At 40.9% G+C, this 20,384-nt stretch overlaps 4 protein-coding genes across 4 annotated transcripts; all 4 read right to left on the bottom strand.

Annotated features, from left to right (window-relative positions):
* Positions 1 to 4,308: 4,308 nt before the first annotated feature.
* Positions 4,309 to 5,374, bottom strand: MELLADRAFT_91262 (uncharacterized protein; the record flags this gene model as incomplete). Its single annotated transcript, XM_007414084.1, has 7 exons — positions 4,309 to 4,352; positions 4,428 to 4,491; positions 4,581 to 4,656; positions 4,739 to 4,811; positions 4,887 to 5,054; positions 5,141 to 5,214; positions 5,358 to 5,374. The coding sequence occupies 7 exons, from the start codon at positions 5,372 to 5,374 to the stop codon at positions 4,309 to 4,311; spliced, it is 516 nt and encodes a 171-aa protein (XP_007414146.1).
* Positions 5,375 to 7,375: 2,001 nt separating this feature from the next.
* MELLADRAFT_72757 (uncharacterized protein) lies at positions 7,376 to 8,113 on the bottom strand (the record flags this gene model as incomplete). The annotated part of the gene is made up of 1 exon (XM_007414083.1): positions 7,376 to 8,113. One exon carries the CDS (start codon positions 8,049 to 8,051, stop codon positions 7,845 to 7,847), a length of 207 nt encoding a protein of 68 aa, XP_007414145.1.
* Positions 8,114 to 13,357: 5,244 nt separating this feature from the next.
* MELLADRAFT_78763 (uncharacterized protein) lies at positions 13,358 to 14,990 on the bottom strand (the record flags this gene model as incomplete). The annotated part of the gene is made up of 2 exons (XM_007414082.1): positions 13,358 to 14,587; positions 14,656 to 14,990. One exon carries the CDS (start codon positions 14,547 to 14,549, stop codon positions 13,776 to 13,778), a length of 774 nt encoding a protein of 257 aa, XP_007414144.1.
* A 3,049-nt stretch (positions 14,991 to 18,039) lies between these two features.
* MELLADRAFT_91259 (uncharacterized protein) lies at positions 18,040 to 19,075 on the bottom strand (the record flags this gene model as incomplete). The annotated part of the gene is made up of 2 exons (XM_007414081.1): positions 18,040 to 18,962; positions 19,033 to 19,075. 2 exons carry the CDS (start codon positions 19,073 to 19,075, stop codon positions 18,040 to 18,042), a joined length of 966 nt encoding a protein of 321 aa, XP_007414143.1.
* Between the last annotated feature and the right edge of the window lie 1,309 nt (positions 19,076 to 20,384).

Genomic DNA, 20,384 nt, shown 5'->3' with positions numbered 1-20,384 from the left:
CCGGAACAATGCCAACTAAAAATAGGTTTTCCGGTCGATAGCGCATTCGAAATGGCAGTGTAAGACATACCAATACAATAAAAGTGATTGATACATGTCGGCCGCTCTGTTTGTTTCCAAACGGATTTATCCCGTCGACAAACATTCCAAAGGTAAGGTTTCCACTTTTAGATGTAAATTGTTCTCCATCTGGGCCGCGGAAATCCTTCCATATCTTGGATTGATGTATATCTTGTATAGGATTGTTAGCAGTAAAGTCCTTCGAAGACTCTTCTAAAGATTCATCAAGCCACGATTCTACATCAGGACGCGATAGAAAGCGGGCAATCCAGTCCGGAAAACTCTGGAAGGCATAACGTCGAACAGGTTTTTGACGCCCCCTGGAAGACCGTAATAGAACTTCACCGCAGAGACGCTCAGTAAAATCCGGAGTATACTCATTGCGTGGCGTGGCAAAAGACTCGGAGTCAAGATCCATGGTCTCGGGTGGACCACCGGGAATGCTGGAAAGTCGGTGATTGCATGTAGGTGGAGCGCTCTCAATCGGGTACAGAGCAAAGCATGAAGAACAACAATTCATGTAGGTGAGACTAGGATCAATGTGAAGCCATTCAAAAACTGTAGAGATTGTCCGAGGGAGACGACGTATAATTTCGTTGTCGTACGGGAGAAGTTCAGCTGGTGACGAAGTTGGCCTCAGTCCATGTGTCAACGAGAGCTCGATATCGGTTCTTTGTACGTCCAGAAGCCAAGAAGTACCCTTCATGGAGACGTGGCTATATACGTTCATGAGAGCTGCCGCCAGAACGACATGCAGATGTAATGGATTAATAAGCTTCAGATTGAAGGTAAAGAATCGGGCTATATCAATAGAGTTAGTTAGGACTTTATGATTAACAAATCTAAAGAAGGATTATGAAGTGACTAACCACAGCTATAAGGTTGAATTCCAGCTTCCCGGGCTCGAATCATAGCAAGGCAGTCTTCGGAGGTATTGTCGTTCTGTACAGCGGGTGGATCGGAAGTTGATGCAAGACCATCTGCTCGTGATTCCAAAAGTCTTGCCCTTTCTGAGATAGGGAATTCATTACGTGATAAACCACTGGGTGTACTAGTACTATCAGATGATCTTGAGGCCTGATTCGGACTGAGGACAACTTGTTCAAGCTGCGATATCAGATCTTGCTCACTTGCAGCACCGGTTTGAGAAGCAGATAGAGAGAGATGCGTTGTTTTCTTTGACTTTGTGGAAATCTCCTGGGCTTGATGTCGTAGTTGTGCACGTTGATGGGCTTCAAATGCCTCAGGACTTAGTTCAACACCGCGACATTGTATTCCGTTGGCGTCTACGAACCGACCAGAAGCGCATTCGTATACTTGGCAGGTACAGACATACCTTCGAGTCTGTCGATTCTTCTTTTTTGGGGAAAGCATCGTGGCGGTGGATAGTTGATTTTTATTGCGCTGGAAGCTCTGAAGGAAACGGGGAGATGAAACACGAAACGTTAATTCGCTGGAGTTTAGCTCCTTATAGTCACAGCACGTTAGATGGGAAGAAATGAGAAAACCTAGTACAACAGTCGGCTGTTTGAAGATCCACATACGTCGTATCTAAATGCCGCTCATGAGTGAAATTGTCACCGAGATTGTGGCGGCCACAGGCGCTGATCAGAGAGAACTTCGATCTCGAGGTGGCATAGATCCAAGAAAGCTCAAGAAAGTAAAAGATCATTTGAATTGAATTAACTCAATCTGTGAATGTGAACAAAACAATTCGAAAGAGCGCTATTGCATAAACTGATATAACCAAGAAGACATTTTTAAGGGATGGAAGGGGAAATAGCAAATAGGGGTGCGTGCAGTGAGGATTCATTGAACATATGATGGAGATTGTAATATGTGACGGCACCGTGAAAGCGTTGGTCTCTTATAAAAAAGGTTGGTGTATATATTTGCATCATGAGTGCAGCCTTTACGGTTGCTCACTCTAGAGATTCACCCTAAAGCATCTGATGAGGAAGAGTTTGGCTGCATATCAAAACTATTTGTATAGAGTATATGAAAGTATAGAATATGTAAATACTGTACAGAGGATTGAGTATGGGTATAGAAAAGTAGAGAAACCATACTTTTCTATGCGCGCAGTACTTTTCTTTACCCCCGGGAAAAGATGCACTTTGGTGTAGTGTTTGTCCGAATGAAATACACTTTTGTAGCCTGCTTACTGGTTTAAACATGAAATAAAAAAGACTTGTTGATTTAAATAGTGTTTTAATTCTAAGATATTAAGCTTGATAGCGAGGGTGAGCAACGTAAGCATCCCACATAGACATCGCCATCCGATCTCTATTGTCGGCAGCTTGTGTACGAAGACCAGCGGATGCGACTCTATAAGCATCAATTTCATTTGGCCAATTCTGAGGCTCTTCTTCATCATCGTCCATAAAGAAATCGGCGCCGCCTTTCTTGACTATAATATTATGCAATACACACATTGCAATAACTAAAGTGGACTGCAATTCAATTGAGAATGAATGCATGTTGGTAAGCATCTCAAATCTTTTTTAATCACCCCAAAAATCCGTTCAATTGCATTTCTCAAACTCGAATGCCTTAAATTGAATAGCTCCTTGTAGTCTCTGGGCCCAGCGTTTCCTTGGGCCCACTCTCGTAGGTGATATCGAACACCACGGTAAGGGGCTAGAAAGCCCGGCTCATTTGCATAACCTGCATCAACCAGGTAGAATCGGCCTTGAAAAGAAAGAAGAAAAAAAACAATGGTCAGCATGTGAATAAGATCAGATGGAGCAAGAATCTTCCTCACTTACCTGGAGGTACTACGAATCTACCCTGCTGCCGAGCCACCTCCAAGACTCTGGCATCGGCAGCAGATCCCTTGAAACCAGCCAGAACGAAGGTGAACATCAAATTGAATGAACACCCAGCCAGTACGTTCTGGCTCAAGAACCCTTTCCTATTTCGGTAAAGTTCACGTTCGTCGTTTCGAACAACGGCCCCGATGTGGGTGCCATCAATGGCACCTATACAGTGCTCAAACCAAGGATAGCGCTTGGAGTTTGTGGCGATTTCGGGTGGACAAGGAGTTTGGGGACCAGGCTGACGGATAAATCTATCCGAGATGCGCTCTAATGCATGTGCCACAATATGAAAATAGCGGCTCGTAGTTTCTTTCGAATGTTGGAACCTCTCGGAGGTCATTCGATTTGAGGCATGATTCCCAATTGTATATAAGAACATCATGACCTGTTCTCGTGTATCGATGTGAATCGAAGAGGTGAGATTTTCATCTAGAACATCCATCAGAGCGATGAACGTGGTCTTGTCCATGCGACAGACCTCGTGGAATCGAACCGGACTACCCTCAAACACCTCTTTAGCGTACTCGTGACCTCTGAGGCGAGAAGTACGGCAGGGAACGTTTGGGGCTAGCTCCGCGGCGAGGAGTTCTCGAGCTAGAATGATGTGATTCTCACCTTGTTCTCGGAGAGCGTCTTCATTATTATTGGATTCAAATAAATCTTCAGTGCGGATCGTGAGGATGGAATCCAAACTATCAATGGAGGCAGTTGGAGATAAATAATCGGACATGGTTGTTTACCAACCAATGTCCGAATTGGAATCAATTTTGGCATTGAAATACCAAACGATTATCCCTGGAAACCACTCATTACCTCTCATCTCGCGATTACTTGTGAGTTGCAACTTTTACTGCATTTTCAGGTCCAATAATGCAGTGTACTTTTACTGTAGTACACGATAATCTCAGGCAACCAAACGGGCCCTAAATCATAGCAAGATTTCACTCTATAATTAGCTCTATCAAGTGTGCGTCACCTCACAAGAAGCATACTAGCTCTTTTTCACTCATGGTATCACACCTTTATGATTCGCTCAAGCTTCCATTATCTATTTTGCTTTCAAAGTTTCATCTTGCTTGATTATCCTGCTTCTGTAATCTGGTATATACATCTTCTTGATGAACTCTTTTGCACATCGTCAAATTGATTCATCTCATGTTCATCAAGGGGCAAGCTTGGCAAGGGTCTTTTGAGGGGCTTCGAGGAGGTCAAAACCAACAACTCATGTTTGATCTGAGCTTGAACTCTGAAGGATGACGGTAAATTGGATATTGTACACACGAACCGCTGTTGATTTCCAACAGAGGCGTGAAGAAGCAGAGAACGCGTTTTGTGAATGCAGCTCCGCCACATACTGAAAAATAGAGGCACTAGACAGTATGGAAGTTACATATTTTTCTTGTAAACGAGATTGGAGGATAAGATGGTGTTATACTAGAAACATTTCTTTACAAAGACAGCCCTTTAACGATCCTGGAGGAGGCAAATTATGGATAAGTCAGCTGATGTCGTTGAGATACTTTTCAAGTTCAAATGAGCAAAAAGAACTTGCCTCTGCCCATTCGTTTTCCTTTTTGATTTGTGCCTCTTCCTCAGGGGTGAAGTCATTCACCTACGAAGACACAAACGGAATGATGTCAATAGGGTGTCAAAGAAGTTGAACTGAAAGAAGATAACGGATGCAATGCAGCTCATGCTCACAATGTTGAACAGTTTACGGATCTCCTCAGGCTGCTTGCCTTTGATCATGTTGGCAACAGATTTGCAACCGACATCTCTACAAGAAGTTTCCAATAAGTTAGCGATCAGAACAGGATAAAAGTGCGAGAGCAGGTGCAGTAAGGATAAACTTCACGAACAAAAGAGGTTTGATGTCCAAGTAGTTGGCCGCCAAGATGATCTCAAAGAGCATCTCTTGGTCAACAGCAATGACTGGAGGAAGGGTACGAAAATCAAATGTTTTTAGTCAGGAATCGATTTCACATTTCAAGTAGAAAAAGCTCTTACATTTGGTGTCCCATTCACCGATCTCGGTAGCTCGCTTTCGGGCATCGTCTGGGTCTTCGGCAGAAGGCTCGGGGTCCTTTTTGTGATGTTCGCACCACTCAATGACCTTCTTGAGTACGCTAGCGGATACGTTGGGTAGAGGAATGGGGTTGTCCGATTCTCCAACATCTATCGATTACGTGATGAGTTAGTGAAATGGTTTGTTTGATCGATAAGTTGGAATGGAGGGCTAAAGGGCAGAGTGATGATCTTACCCTCAATCATGTTTTTGATCAAAACACTACGGATCGCGACTTCCCGGTCGACTTTGAATTCTTCATTGTCTGATCTGTAAGATCAGATCGAGTTTGGTCAACGCGAAAGAATATCAGTGATCGATGATGTCAAAGCACGCAAAGTCAGTCCCGACACACTCGGAACGGTAACGAGTTGAATTCGATATCTCTTATAATTAACGATCAGAAGACTTACGTGACTAATACAACCATGATGAAATAGGATAGATTTCTGTGAGTTTGTTAAAGGATGTGAAGATGATATGAGTAGGTAAATCGAATGAGGTTGAAAGGATGGATGAGGTTTGGTAGATGGTGAACAAGAGGGCGAAAAAGATGTGACTGACCAGAAGAACGAAGTGAAAGATTTATAAGGAGAAACTCAAACTCAAAAAAGGAAATTGAGAAAGTAAAAGTTTGAAAATCTTCAAGGTTTAATTCATCACTAGGGTCCCCCTTAAGGTAATTCTCCATAACCATTGCTCTGGTTTACATACACCATCGGATCTAGAATTAATCCATCTTCTTGATCGACGGATTTGTCCAAAAGTCATCCTACAAAAACAAACCCATTCCAAAGACCTTCAAAACTAGAGCAAATATGACAAAAGAATTTCATGTCTATCGGCATCTTACCCATCCCATCTTGAGTTATCCAGGCATATAGATACTACAAAGGAACAAACTTGAACTTTTAGCAAACGCAGGCTTTTGAATGTAGATAAACTAGGAAAAAGGTGAAAGGTTTGCCTCACTTCAAAAACACCACATGGTAATTCTACCCCGCATACAAATCTGGATAAGTAAAACAATGATGCAAATTATATACGGTCTTTTGTAGTCAATCTAAGCTTGAAAAGAGTCTCATGTAAGTCCTCTGAGGCTGTAAGAAGATAAAATAAAGATTGAATCTATAAAACAGTTGGATGCAAAGACCAAAAACAACCTTTAGTGAAGAAACAAGATAAGGGTTTCATCACATTTTCCAATTCCGTGATGTTTTACTCCAAAGCGATGTCTCGCGCAAAATAATCCAAGAACAATACTATTGTGGTTTTCCTAGCAGTAAAGACAGTCAGGGTGCTCAAGTTTTAAAAAAATCTATTTACAAGACTCCGATTCGCATTCACTAACAAATAGGGAAAGGTGTCAATACGCATGTTCGTCCGATCTACGGCTGCGAAAACAGTCAAGACTGAAGGGGGCTTTCCAATAATTCATGTAGACTTGGATTGAGTAAGGATTGATTTGATCAGTGTTCCGAATCCCATGATTGTAATCACCTCAGAGATCCTTCACCTTATTTTGGCTTGAAGTTATACAGTTGCACCTCTCTTTACTTATGCTGTCTTTCTCTTATTACAACCACAATGCTTCATATTTACCGTCTCTCAACTGGTGCATGTTCTTTTGATTCATGTAGAATCAGACATCTCTCTGGCATTTTCTCAACCATCTCTCTGGTTTGCCTAGTAAAGGTGTCATCACTGTATATGGTTCAGATGTCTCAACAAGTTGGCTGTGACGATCAGCATTAAGTATCCAAACGGACGAGAAATATTATGAATGACAGCAATGTGGTATCTACCACGGAAGATGTGTACTCTTTCATTACTTATTCTACCTTCATCACCTGAGGAAAGAAAACCAAGAAGTTTTGCTCAAAGGAGACCGTACGATAAAATTTCAACTCACATCAAGCTTCATCAGGATGTTAGATCGGAGTAGTTTGCTCAACGCCGATATTCGTTGAGTGAAAAGCTACGGATTGTGGGTTGATAAGAATTTTTATCATCATTCCAAATATCCTGCTACACCTCAGGCCACCCCTCCCAGCTTGATGACGCCAAGCAGACATGAGTCAACATCAAGGGCGAAAGAGCTGGAAATAGTTTGTTCGACGTCGTTAAGCTGGGAGGGGTGGCCTGAGAAGTAGCAGAATGTTTGGGATGATGATAAAAATCTGATGTGAGCCGACTGGCTGGATGGAGAGATGATTGGGTGGGTTGAAAAGGGGTGGGAGAGGGTGCAAGGGCAGTTGGGGGCCATTGCCGCAGTGTACACACCTGTTATTTTGAAAGCTCGCGATGAAAGATTTTGGGGTCTGATCAGGTCTAATCTGATGTCCTGTCGATCTCACAGCCCGGCCCACCGAGTATGCAGCAACTCAAGACAAAAAAGTTGAATACTTCATCATTCAATTTCAAGCATTCTGATGGTGTGTACTTATTAATTAAGACATGATCATTCAACTCAATACCATATTTAATAAGCTAGGCCACATAGTAAAAATTCGACGAAATCTTGAAGTTGATTGTCTCAAAATACCTTACCCAAAGGAGTCTTTCCAGATTTGTGATTATCATCACTAGACTTCAAAATGATATGTATACAACTCCCATCCATATAATCAAAAAATCTCTTTCAATTTGAATTTATAAACTTCTTGTTGTATTGTATGTATACCAAAAAATCCAAGACAAAGCCAATCCAAATCTAAATCCAAGAGTTCAAACTTTCAAACATCAAAGAAAAAAGAGATATCTCATCCAAATCCTTGTTACTTATCAAAATCTAAGTATAAATTGTATATAACCAATCCATTTCTGTTTGTTCTTTCTAGTGGTTTTAAAGGTATAATGAAAAAAAACTCAAGTTTTTTTTTTCTTCTTCTTCTTTAGATTTAAAAAACAAATGATTCAACTGAATATTCACCAACAGCTAAATTAGCTTCCCATAATTCTTCTCTTCTACTCTTCTTTTCTTCTTTAGTCTTTTCCACTTTTCCTTTTCCTTTTCCTTTTCCTTTTGCTTTCGTTTTAGCATTCTTCTTCTCTTGTCTGATTTCTCTTCTTTTCTTAATCTTTAAAGCTTCTTGGGTTTTAAACATTTGATTGACTTGATTGATGGTTAAATTTAAATTTTGTAAACTTTTAATGGTTTCTAATTCATTGGAAATATAACTTTGAATCGATCTTAAGGTTTCAATCGATTTAGAAAATTGAATTAATCCAACAAAATGTGAATCTAAACAACATGTCACGAAATTGATGATCTAAAAAAGCACATTCACAAGAACACGTTCATCAGTTAAGGGAAGAAATGTCTGATGGAGATGTATCAGAGATAAACAAAGAACTTGTGAACTAACATAATCTAAAGCTGGAATAATCACTCCATCCACTTTTTTAATCTTAGGTCTCCCCTTTGTCAATTTCTTACTAGGTGATGATGGTTGCATTTTGTCCGGATCTATATTCTTCGCATTATTCATAGCGACCTGATTACCCGTAACCTCATCTTCAACTCGTTGATTTTCCAATTCATTAGGAGCCCACCAAACAATCCATTCATTCAAAACATCCAAAACAATAGCAACTTCTTCAGTCGATAACTTTTCTCTCAACGCCTTTCGTAATGCAGGAGAAGAAAGTGGCTGTGAGATAATATTAGCTAATAAAGGTTTTAAATGACTGTGGTTGAAGACTTTATCAGTTCCATTAAGTTCATTGGTTTGAAGAAGTTTAGATTCAAATTGAATAACTTCTTGAATCGATCCAATTAAATGTTCTTCATGTAAATCAAGTAATTTAGAAATCGATAAACCAATATTAAACTGAACCCAAAAAAAGAAGAATAAGTTTCATTAAAAGTCAGTTTCCGAATCTTCCAATTCTTATCAAATCGAATTCAATTCATTTGAGCTTACCCAATCGTTTGTTCTTCTCAAAGTTGAAAAAAACCCTCCTGGAATCATATCATCTTCAACAAGTGACATACTTAAGAGACTAGTTAAAATCTTAGAAGGATAAATTTCTTTTTTCCAATTCGTAATCTCAGCGATCCCATCATTTTCTTTAGAAGATTCTTTGGGAAGAATTATAAATCGATTCAAACACATTCTAATAAGGATTTCTACAAACGGTTTTGGTAATGTGAACTGAATTTATACCAAAGCAAAAAAGCTAAATTAGTGTTATGAAGAAAAGCAACCAGAGATTCAAGACGATTTAACAAACTTGGATTGGTTTTGTAATACGTGAGGATCTCTTCGCAGATTTCCCACCTTCAGACGTTTCTCCTTGTAGTTGCGTGGGCCCAGATGTCACCACCGGTTCCACTCCGTTGGACAAAGATTTGGGCTTATCATCATGACTTGCAGTCTCGATAGCTGCCTGTGCGGCCCACTTCGATTTGTGTTTCACCCATTCTAGCCAAGCAGCTTCAGCAGCACTAGCTGTAGATTTATCCCATGTTCCATTAGAATTAGGAGTTTTGTTCCATGCTTCGTTTAGTCGCTGAACCAAGTTTGATAATTCAGTAATTTGTAAATCACGAAGATCACCAGGCGGAAGGTCAGATTCAACAGTTGTGACTGATGCCGTCAAGAGATCTGGAATACTTTTTTTATCAGGTAAGACTGTTGATGAAATGGCGGTAACGCCAGATGAATGTTGTGATTTAATCCAAGTGGTGGTAGCTTTGACCACCGCTGGGTTAAGGACATCTACCCAAGTAGGTCCTGATGCAAATGATTTTGGAAGTTGAAAGGCTTGTACCAATCTTCGACCGTTCCCAGACTGAGCCAGATATACATATGAAGGATTATGAATAGACGCCAATTCTGATGATATTGTGAGAGGGTAACTTGTGTCATTTGGTGATGTTGAAAATGACTCTTGAGTTTGAGAGCCAGGCCAAGGTGATAGATGAGAACAAAGAACCGCCCGATGATAATGATCGATCATTAAGCAGTGGCAAGATTGGACTAGGTCTTCGGTGGTTGCGGAGTGGGACATGAACAGGATCACCATCGGTGTGGCGGCATACCGAGGTTGCAGAGTCGGAAGTGGTGTGATTTTTGAGACTGGCCCTAGTCCAGCAAAACATGGAGAAAGATCCAAAGGAGGAAATTTGACCTGGGAATCGAGCGAAAGAGTTTTGACCGAGATGAGCTTATCGTTTGGCGAGTCAGTTGTCAATTGAGAGCTTCTTAAGATTTGATCGTAACCTGATAAAATAGTGACAAGTATTAGCCAGCAGATCAAAACACGAACAGAGGTTAAAGCAAAGACTTGCCTAAGATGGTGACCCACCCATGAGCTCCGATAGCAACATCAAACAAATCTTGCTTAGATATTAGATGACCAATTGCGTGAACGTTATCCAGTGCGATCTCATACATATCGATATCTAGACTGGAGTAATGTGATACTTGAGGAATCACTTGTGTCAGTGCCGACTTGGCGATTGGACCAGATTTCCGTTTCTTGCTACGACCTTTGGTGGCTGGGCTGTTCAGAGAGGGTTCTTCGGCAGCCGCCTGACGCATGACAGCTTTAGCTCGAGTGATATACAGTACAAGAGATTCTGGACGTTTGGTATTGTGACCTAGAATGGATTTGAGGGTCGTGGACGAGTCGTCTTGTTCGATGGAATCCACCACTGCTTGCATACGGAGTAAGTCGTGTGATGATTGTTGATTTGTTGAGCCCTTTGTAGACGAAGACGCTCGGCAAGTCGTGATAATTGAAAGATCTTGATCACATAAAACTAGATCGCCCGACTCCAATAGTACCATCACACGAACGGCGACAGTAGATTTCGAGTCCGACTGTTTCTGAATCTGAGCATTATGAGTTTGAGGTAGTACATGTATCATCTTGACTCTTGAATCAAATTCTTTGATCATATTGGCTGGACTATCTGTCTCTTGCTTTTCAGCATTTGATGTGATCCTTTCACCATATCCGCCTCGAACTTCAGTTTCAATCCACACCCAAACTGTACGTCCTTCATTGACAGGGCCGGATGGATGAGCAGGACTTGAAGCAACGGCAGCGTAAACATATCGAACCCGCGATTTGATTTGCAGATTGACTGAGGAAGATTCAGCTGGCTCGTTTGATCCCTCAGCTTTTGGTAAAGAGACTGCCACGCAAGGTGTTGATAGAACAAGATTTGGTGAAAGCTTTTGAGATGACAGGATAGCTTGATTTGAGACCTATGAATAGGAATTTTTGAATTAGTATACGGTTTGTAAATGAAAAGAGAGATCAAAAGTTTGAAACACATTATGTATAGACCATCCTTCACCAGGAACAGTAGTGATGACTTGAGCTGATTCATTAGAAGAGTTTGACTTGAGTTTCTTTTTGGTTGAACGTGTGAATCGAATCACTGGTTTAGTAGAAATAGTATCAGATTTGAATGATTGATGTTGATTTTGAGAAGATGAAGATTGAATGAGATTAGGATGAGATGAGATGGTAAAAGGTGGTAAGATTTCATTCATCATCTCAATTTGCAAATGATATTCTCTTGCTTGTTCGATCCTCAATGGTTAATGCAATCTAGGCTCAGCAAAAGTTTCATTCAGCCCATCAAATTCCAATTTAATTTGCTTCACTTGTGGTCTGAACAAATTACACTTACATGTCACACTCTCACTACATGTTTGTAAATACAGTGAATCAATCAACTTTACTGTGACACTTCACGATTACAATTTGTAGCTTTCTTGCATGCACATGGTGCAGATCCATGACTTCTTGCCATTATTTATTGATCACATGTTCAACAAAAATACCTCAGAACCCAAAGTCCTACCGGCTACTTTGTGATGAATCCTTCTCCCAACTTTCTGTCATCACAAACTGAGCAGCATGCCATTGACACACCAAATGCAGGTAAAGTTGTCACTTGTTGGGCCAAACTGTGAGGTGATCATGATACACCATGTCGGTATCCTTGTAGCACGTCGACGTGCACACACGGAGAGTTTTGAAAAAAAACAGAAAGCTGTTTGGTAGGCTTTAGTCTGAGATCGGTGCCGAGCACCCTTTGTGAATGACAATTTGACAAAAGAATTTGTGGGATCCTTTGTCAGCAGTTGGGGTCAACTGAGTGCCGACGTCCCAGTTGACAAAGGGAAGACATGCCTATTGTGGAGACCTCTTTAATGTGTCTTTCAAGTATGTATTGAAAGTCTTTGGTGTGTGCACGTGGACGTGCTACACGGATACGGACACGGTGATAGAGAAGAGTTTTTGCCCAGTATAATTGATCTCCTATCCTCCCTTCCTTACCGCTTGCAACAGGATGGCTGATGGACTTGCTTGCGTCATGAAGATGATTCACCCTTGATGCTTTGCAACTGGACTAACAGGCACCAATCTCCAAGCAAGCAGACAAGATCCGCCAACAAGACAATCTGCCAAACACTGATTTAGGCTCTAGAGTGATATTTCAGCGCAGAGACCACGTGGAGACCACAGAGTCTTGCGCATAGGGATGAACGTTGGGCAATCATCCACGGGGATCCGGCAGTGGCAAGGTCACTGTTGGGCCATGGCAGTCTACTTCCCTTTGGAAGATGATACTTATATACCATACATGAATGCAAGACTTCACCATTTGCAACATGTTACTCACCAAGAATTGTTTTTGCCCAACTCACTTCACAGCCATGAAAGACCCAATTCCACGCTCCAGATCCCAAGTTCATCAATGAGCGGCTCTTGTGCCTTGCAATGGTCACCCCACAACCTACACCCATGATGCAACCCACTCTCAGCTTTTATTCATCCCCTGCCCCAGTCAATGCCTCACAAATCTTGGGTCTCTGAAGTATTAGATGATGGACAAGTAGGTAAGTACTCAAGCCAGTCTCTTGAACTTGTATCCAGATTTTGATTTATTATACTGACAATCACTTTTAATTTGCAAAGTTCGATACACCATCTTGGCCCATTTACCAACTAAACCATACTAGTCAGTCTTAATTTGATTGATAAAGATTTTGTTAGCATCAAAGACTTGATCTCCACTTGTCTTGTGAGTTTGATGCTCTTGTTTGTACTTTTACTGCATGAAGGGCATTGAACGAGTGATTCAGGCTGTACCCAAAATCTATCACAAAACGCTCTCTACGTACTTCAAAGAGCGCCCGATCAAACAAAGACGCTAATAGGAAAATCCAGGCTTTCTGCTAAATAGTCATCCTTGTGCTGGTTTCCTTAATGTAATGGGATTACCTGATTGTGTCGAGTGAACCATGACATTACTCGCCCAGGGCCCAGCGGGTATTATCGTGTAAAGCTATATTGAAATGATCCTCGCCTCCATGTTGAATTGTACGAGATCACTCAGGTAAAATAACGGCGTGCATTGACATATGCTTATGGTCTCAAGACTGATGTAATCTGTTTGTGCAGCATAATGATTGAATAAAGTAAATATAGCACGATAAAGACAACAAGAACTCAAGAAAGATTTGAAATAACTAATAAGAGTAGACTATGAATAATACTTTGAAGAGTTCATCTCTAAAAAATTACTATGATTTTATATTATATTATATATATATACATTAAACGATTGCAAGTGAAACATCAAACTAAGAAAAACAATCACATCAAGAACAGAGATAGAGAGAGTAAAGAATATATCGCAGAAGTCTTACAAGATTAAGATTCAAAAACAGAAATTCGAGGAAAAGAAAACATCATGAAGAAGATAGCAGTTTTAAGAAGTGAAGAACTTGATAAGTTTAAGTAAACAAATCTGATTTTAATGTTATGTATATGAGCAAGGTTTGATTTTGATTTTTGATTTATGAAAGAGAAGAGATAGAATACCAAGGTACAAAACTAAGAGTATCAAAAACCCAAGCACCAGCTTGAATGAACCAAGAGTTTTGAACTTCATCTTCATCTTTATTATCTTGATATTTGAATTGAACTTGTGAGTTTACCGAATCTTTATGAGTAGGTGAAGAACTCCCTTTTGAATTCGAATCAGAATCTCTTAATTCTAATCTATCTGAAATTAATTCTAATAAAGATTCTTCAAATCTTAAATCAGGATTAGAAGACCAACGTTTATGACGAAAGCTTGAATTACTAAGTTGTCTTAATCTTCTATTTAATTCGATTTCAAATGATTTGTTTGATGTATGATGATTCGATTGATGATGATAATTTGATCTTTTGATGGTAGAGAATCTCAAAGGTTTTTCTAATAAACGTGATAATGGTGATAAGATCCCATAACGATCTTCTGATGATAAGATTCCTAAGATTGTGATATCTAATGCATCATCATCAATTGGTGATGGATCTTCTAAGAAATGTACCATTCTTTTAGGTGTGTGAGCTGAGGTGGGTGTAGCTGTTGTAGAGAAAGATGAAATGAGTTGGAGAGTTGGAGAATGGGTACTGAAAGATGATGGTGATGATGATGAACTATAGGTCGAGGGTGATAAACGGGGATCAGATCGAGATGTTGGTAAGTAGTATAAGATATGATGATCTTCATCCTTCTTTCCAATTAAATCGATTCCGTTGACCGCTTCAAATTCTTCGCAGTTATCAAATCGGTTTGACATGATCTGAGAAATTGTTTTTTTTCGATGTGAGTTAAAGTCTACGAATAGTTCGGATCAGCATACAAGATTGATGATCAGTTGTCAAGAAAAAGTGAAGTAGGCTAACATTAAAGAATTTCTCCTCTACAAGATCAAGTATGGAGAGTCAAGTAGATGAACGGTTTTTAGAGGATGATTTCAAAGTTGTGAAGCAGTTTGAATGGTCTTGAGGGATTGAAGAGACAGGGGAAAGAGAGACAAGATTTATAAGAAGTTATCTGATAGAATCGATAATCAAATAAAGAGACTCCAATTCAAATCAGGATCAACTCTCTTTGAACATAAATCTTATCAAATTTACATAATTTTAAACGCCGAGGTGGAACCCAAAGTTGTCATGGATCTTCCTGAGAATCGATTGGGGTTTATGAGGGTTTACGTATTGTAAAAAAAATGTGGATCAAGGTCTTCATTTGAGACTCGAGACTGATTTGCAGGCAGTCCAGAGTCTATAGAACGTATTTGCCCCAATCAATTCTTCATCACTTCACAGCAAATCACATCAGATCACCTTTCCAGATCACTCAAAGCCTTCAAACTTAGCAAAACTAGTTGCATCATACCCAATCTGCTGCGTACCCCTTTTGGACACGCAGGCCTCAGAATTGTAAAACCGTGAGACCTGCACCGCCAGGTCACTTTAAGTTTCTGTTCGCTGGAGTTGGTGGAGGTCCAGCGTTGGGACTTACATAGTTAAGTTTGTTGACCAACCGGGGGGTTGTTTTTTTTTAAGTGCATTGGGCTTTATGCATTAAACACTAGCTAAACAAGTTAAAGTGGAAATGACCAGTCCACCTTGGAGAATTCGGCCATCTAGTCGGAGCAAAGAGTGTCGTTGTCATTTGAAGTTGAGAATTTACAGCCGTTTCAAGAAAGGTTGACAACTTTTTTTGGAGAAAGTTGTCTCCGCAGCGGGTAAAACCAGAGACAAAACTTGATTTACAGGTTTATTCTTTTCTGTATTCTTCCAATTAGCCGAGAGACAAAATCGGGTGAGGGACAAAACAGGACAAAACCCGGGTTTTGCACATTGGCGAGATTTTCAAAAAAAAATCAATCTTTGTTGAAACAGCTGTATAATCTTTTTTTTTTTAAAAAAAGTGACTGAGTACAAGGCAGGGCATATCCATTTCTGCCACGGCCCAAAACCAGTTTTGCAATTGATTTATGTACATATCATTAAGGGTACTCAAAGCATCTATGTGGCGCTACATATGTAGCGCAACATAGAAATATAGATTTTTTTTTTGCGGGGAAAAAAATCTATGTTTTGACATATGTACCTGTAGCTTTGAGGACCCCAACTGGCTGCTGGCATAGTCTTTCCGTTGTTGGCTACATACAACATCATGCCTCGCGCTGGGCACAAGGACGAACTCACCACAGAGCTCATTCGACTCTCAGCCGATACGTTGGGTATGCTCTTCGCCACCGCCCAACCCCCATCTTACATCACCTTATACACCTGCCTTCATATGGAAATGACGACCACTGTGGCTACCATTTTATTGAACGACGACGACTCTGAAGATGAAGAAATCACATTAGTCTCCCTGCTATCGCTTCTTCATGCCTTCGAGAATTTCATCACCTCCAGCGGTCGGATTCAAGAACTTACCATGTCTCAGCAGGCCATTCATCAACAGGCTTTCAAGCTTTCAATAGATCTTGCTCAAGCTTTGGAAGACCTCACTTACCTCCGATACGTTGAACCACGAACCCACAATAGACTTATGTTGTTCCAAGAACTCAAGTTCAGCGCAGTTTTCAATGGCAACGATAGAACCTTTCGCCGATTTGTCAGCCTTCCCAATTGTTCTACAGTTTTATATCGAGGTGGTTCTCTTTAACTGATCTTGCGGAATTGATTCTAACAGGCCCGAATGTCAAAAGACAACTTCTATCGTTTGTTGGATCTCATCAAAGATGATCTTGTGTTCCAGAACAACTCGTCTCAACCTCAATCACCTGTTGCATGGCAATTACTCATTACTTTATACCACCTTGGATCGAGCGGGAACGGCGGTAGCGCTCTTATGATAGGTCAAATGTTTGGTCTGAGTGGTAAGTAACACATCGACTTACCCTTTGAGTATGATACACAACTTACCTTTAAACTTTTCAGAGGGCTCAGCTCACAATTTCACGCATCGTTGCTTTGAGGCAATTTTGAAATATGAAGACGAATTTCTCTACTGGCCAAATCAAGAAGAGAGAAATGGAATCAAGAATCATATGTCAAGAAATTCATTCTTCAAGGACTGTGTTGGCTTCATAGACGGGACTCTCATACCACTGGCATTTGCACCAAGCATCCACCCGGAAGATTTTTGGACCCGTAAGCATATCTATGCTCTCAATTCCCTCTTAGTATGTGATCACCAAGGCCGGATTATATATCAAAAACACGGGTGGTGTGGAAGTGCACACGATCAACGTGTGTACTCATCAACACGGGTAAGTCACTCACATCTATCAGGCTCATTGAGATGGAACCTGACATTCATGTATAGCTTGCACAAGAACCACAACTTTTTTTTGGCGAGAAGGAGTATATTTTGGCCGACTCAGGTTACTCGTGCTCGAAGAATCTCATTCCTACTTTCAAAAGCCCACGTTTGCAAATTCTAGATCCAGTGAAAAAAGACTTCAACAAGGCTCTCAGTGAACAAAGAGTTGTCAGCGAGCACGGCAATGGTCAATTAAAACTTCGATTTCAGTCATTACAAGACTTACGGATTATGATCAAAGATATTCCTTCAGCTGATCGTGCGGTCATCTGGCTACGAGTGTGCTGTATGCTACACAACTTTACACTTAAATACCGCGACACTTGGAATCCTGAGACTCCAGATCATCCTCAAGACCCGTTTGATGCAGACGAGGCTGGACTGTTGGATGGGGCAGTGGACGATGTGGGTGCTGCATATGGTAGACGCAACACTCTGTTACAAGAGTTTAGGGTTTTCCGTAACAGCTAGTTATCTTGTATTTAGCAAAGAAGTCGATATGATGAAAAGTTATTTTGGTTTTTTGTTAACTCGTCATTCCACAAGACCTTTTTCCAAACCAATCAAGAACGATCGGTTTGGAAAAAGGCAAAATGTGCCATTAATAAAGAGATTGTATTTCATTGTAAGACTCAGCCTTTTTTCCAAAAAAGGATTAGCATTTTGGTTTGAGAAACGATACAAAGGTTTTTTATATATCTATAAGAAATATAACATACACGACCAGATTTTAAAAAGATTTTTTTTTCTGATTGGATTTTTTTTCGATAGGAAGATAGAATTAAAAAAAGTTGAATTTTTTGAGTCAGAGAATTTTTTTTTCTGATTGAATTTTTTTTCGATAGGAAGATAGAATTAAAAAAAGTTGAATTTTTTGAGTCAGAGAACAAACAAACAAAGTTGAGCTTCTTAATCGACTTGAGATCTTTTGATCTTCCTCATTACAAGTCCTTGAGCATTTCCTCAACCATCTGCTGGGCCTTTTCAAGAGGAACATGCGAGAGCGTTAATTTAGCTACCATATCCACCTTTTCGCGGGTTAACTCCAACGGTGACATTTTTGATCCAGATCCACTCTTTTCATTTTCAAAAGCCCTACGCTCAGCTGCCAATTCGCGTTCCAAACGGATAAGATCCAGCTCGTCTTGTTTTGCCCTCTTGGCTTTCTTATTTGCTAATACATTTGCATCCTCTTCTTCCAAAGAGTGTTTGGAAGAAGATGACGGTAGGCCAAATTTGGCCCCTAACAACCCGATGACAGTGTTGTGAGTGTCTGCCGTTTGTTGAAGCATCAATCGATTGGTGTTGTTTGTTTCTTTAGCATTCATATTCATCTCTTGAAAATCAGTTTGACTAGGTAATGAGGACTTCATCGACTTGAGTACAGCAGCGCTGCCGGAAGATCGCCTCGAGCTGTTTTTTGGCGTTTGACTGGCTTCGGAAGAAACTTTGTTTCTTGCTGGAGTTTGAGATTGAGAGCTGGAGGCTCGCTGTAAAGGCTGAGATTGTATATTGGGTGCAATCATATCGTTGGAGCTGGGTTGATCATCGGTCAGATCGTTTGGGTCAGGTAGATCAAAGTCTTCAATCGATTCGAGATGGGGATTAACTGATTGGGTAGAATCCCAGCCACTGATCTGAGTAGATTGAGTTTCGTCAATTTGGCCACTAGTCAAGTCGATCGAGGTCAAAGGGTTAGGGTGGATGGTGTTTGAAGGAGTTGGTGCCATTGAAGTCGAAGCAGCTGGTGGGATTGAACTCGAAGGAGATGGGGTTTCGGCCGAGGCTAAGGGGAGATTATTAGGGCGTTGACCCATGAGTGGTTGAAGGGCATCATAGTAAGCGCAGTGTGAAAGTATCGCATCTGATCAAGGAGATTGCAATGGGTCAGAATCGTAATTGGGGTTCAACGAGACAAATCGAGATTTGCATACCCTTGGTTCTTTTCGCAGCCAATGCCCTAATCTCATCTTCCATGTCTGAATCCCACTCGCCGTCCTGTGCAACACTTCGTCGAGCTTCGATCTCTTCCTCAGCTTGGTCCTTGAAAATACCACCGCCCGTGCCATCTCGCCAAGTCTCGGCCTTATGAAATTTCTGTTCCAATGTGGTGATCTAGAATTATAAAACCAAGAAAAAGTACAATCAGAAATACAAATTGAGGTCAGTATTCGTGAAAATGAGACAACGCACCTGCTGTTTCACACCGGGCCCATCTACAGTAGGGAATCCCTTGGTGCGCAGGTAGATAGCGCATCTATCAGCACATTCTCGCTTCTTTGGTACACCAGCTCGATATCGGGAAAAGTTGGTTGAGGTATGATCATACTTCTCCATGCACATCCAAACAGCATCACTTGGGGCCTCTTGATCACCCCAAGTAAAACCTAACCACTCGACTATCAATTCTATAGGTGTCTTGCCCTCTGAATTCGTATCTTTCCCCCAAGCCATCTGCGGTTTAGTTTCTTTGGGAGTGGTGGTCTTGGTTGAAGAGGTTGATTGAGACAATTTAGCTGATTTATTACGAGTCTTCTTGGCTGGTTTTGCCATTGAGATAGCTGGAGTTGGCGAGACTGGCACAGACGCGAGATGGGCTTGTGAGAGTTCCTGGAGAGGAGGATGACTGGGATACGTATAGATAACTGAAGGAGTTGATGAAGAAAGAAGGGGATGGTGGTGTGGTGAAATTGATGAAAACACTGAGACCGGAGGGGAACAAAGACTTGACAGGACTTCGTTCAACGTTAGGCTGTTCAAGGAGGTGGCTGAGCTGTTTGGTGAGATACTTGTTGAGTTGCTGTCCGTATTTTGTGGTGATGGTGGTCTATCGGACATGGTGAAGTGTGATTGTGGAGATGCGGGGCTTATGAATTGCGAGATTGACTGCCAAAGGGCAACAGATGGCTGGAGATGAACCGGAGCAGAAGAGAAATTATGTGAAAAAAAATAACTGTCACATAGTTTCAAAAAAAACTATATTTCTATATTTGGCTCTATTTTTCTACATATGTAGCGCTACATAGATGCTTTGAGTACCCTAATTGATCAACCAATTGACTAACTGTTCATCAACTGCATGTGATGAAGCACTTGCAAAACTGTGGTTATTCCAGACAATAGCGGTGTACAAACCTACAACCCAACATGAAAACCCATGAAAAAAACCCATGAAAACCCAACTTCTTCATGGGTTTTTTTCATGGGTTTTTTCACATGGGTCGAAATCGTCTAGATCTCACCACCCGTTTGTTGAAAAAAATAGTTGTGTTCAATATATGTAGAC

This window comes from Melampsora larici-populina (genome assembly GCF_000204055.1).
Source record: "Melampsora larici-populina 98AG31 unplaced genomic scaffold MELLAscaffold_41, whole genome shotgun sequence".
Classification (NCBI taxonomy): Eukaryota; Fungi; Basidiomycota; class Pucciniomycetes; order Pucciniales; family Melampsoraceae; genus Melampsora; species Melampsora laricis-populina.
Note: the sequence above shows the minus strand (reverse complement) of the source record. Positions and strands in the feature narration are given on the sequence as shown.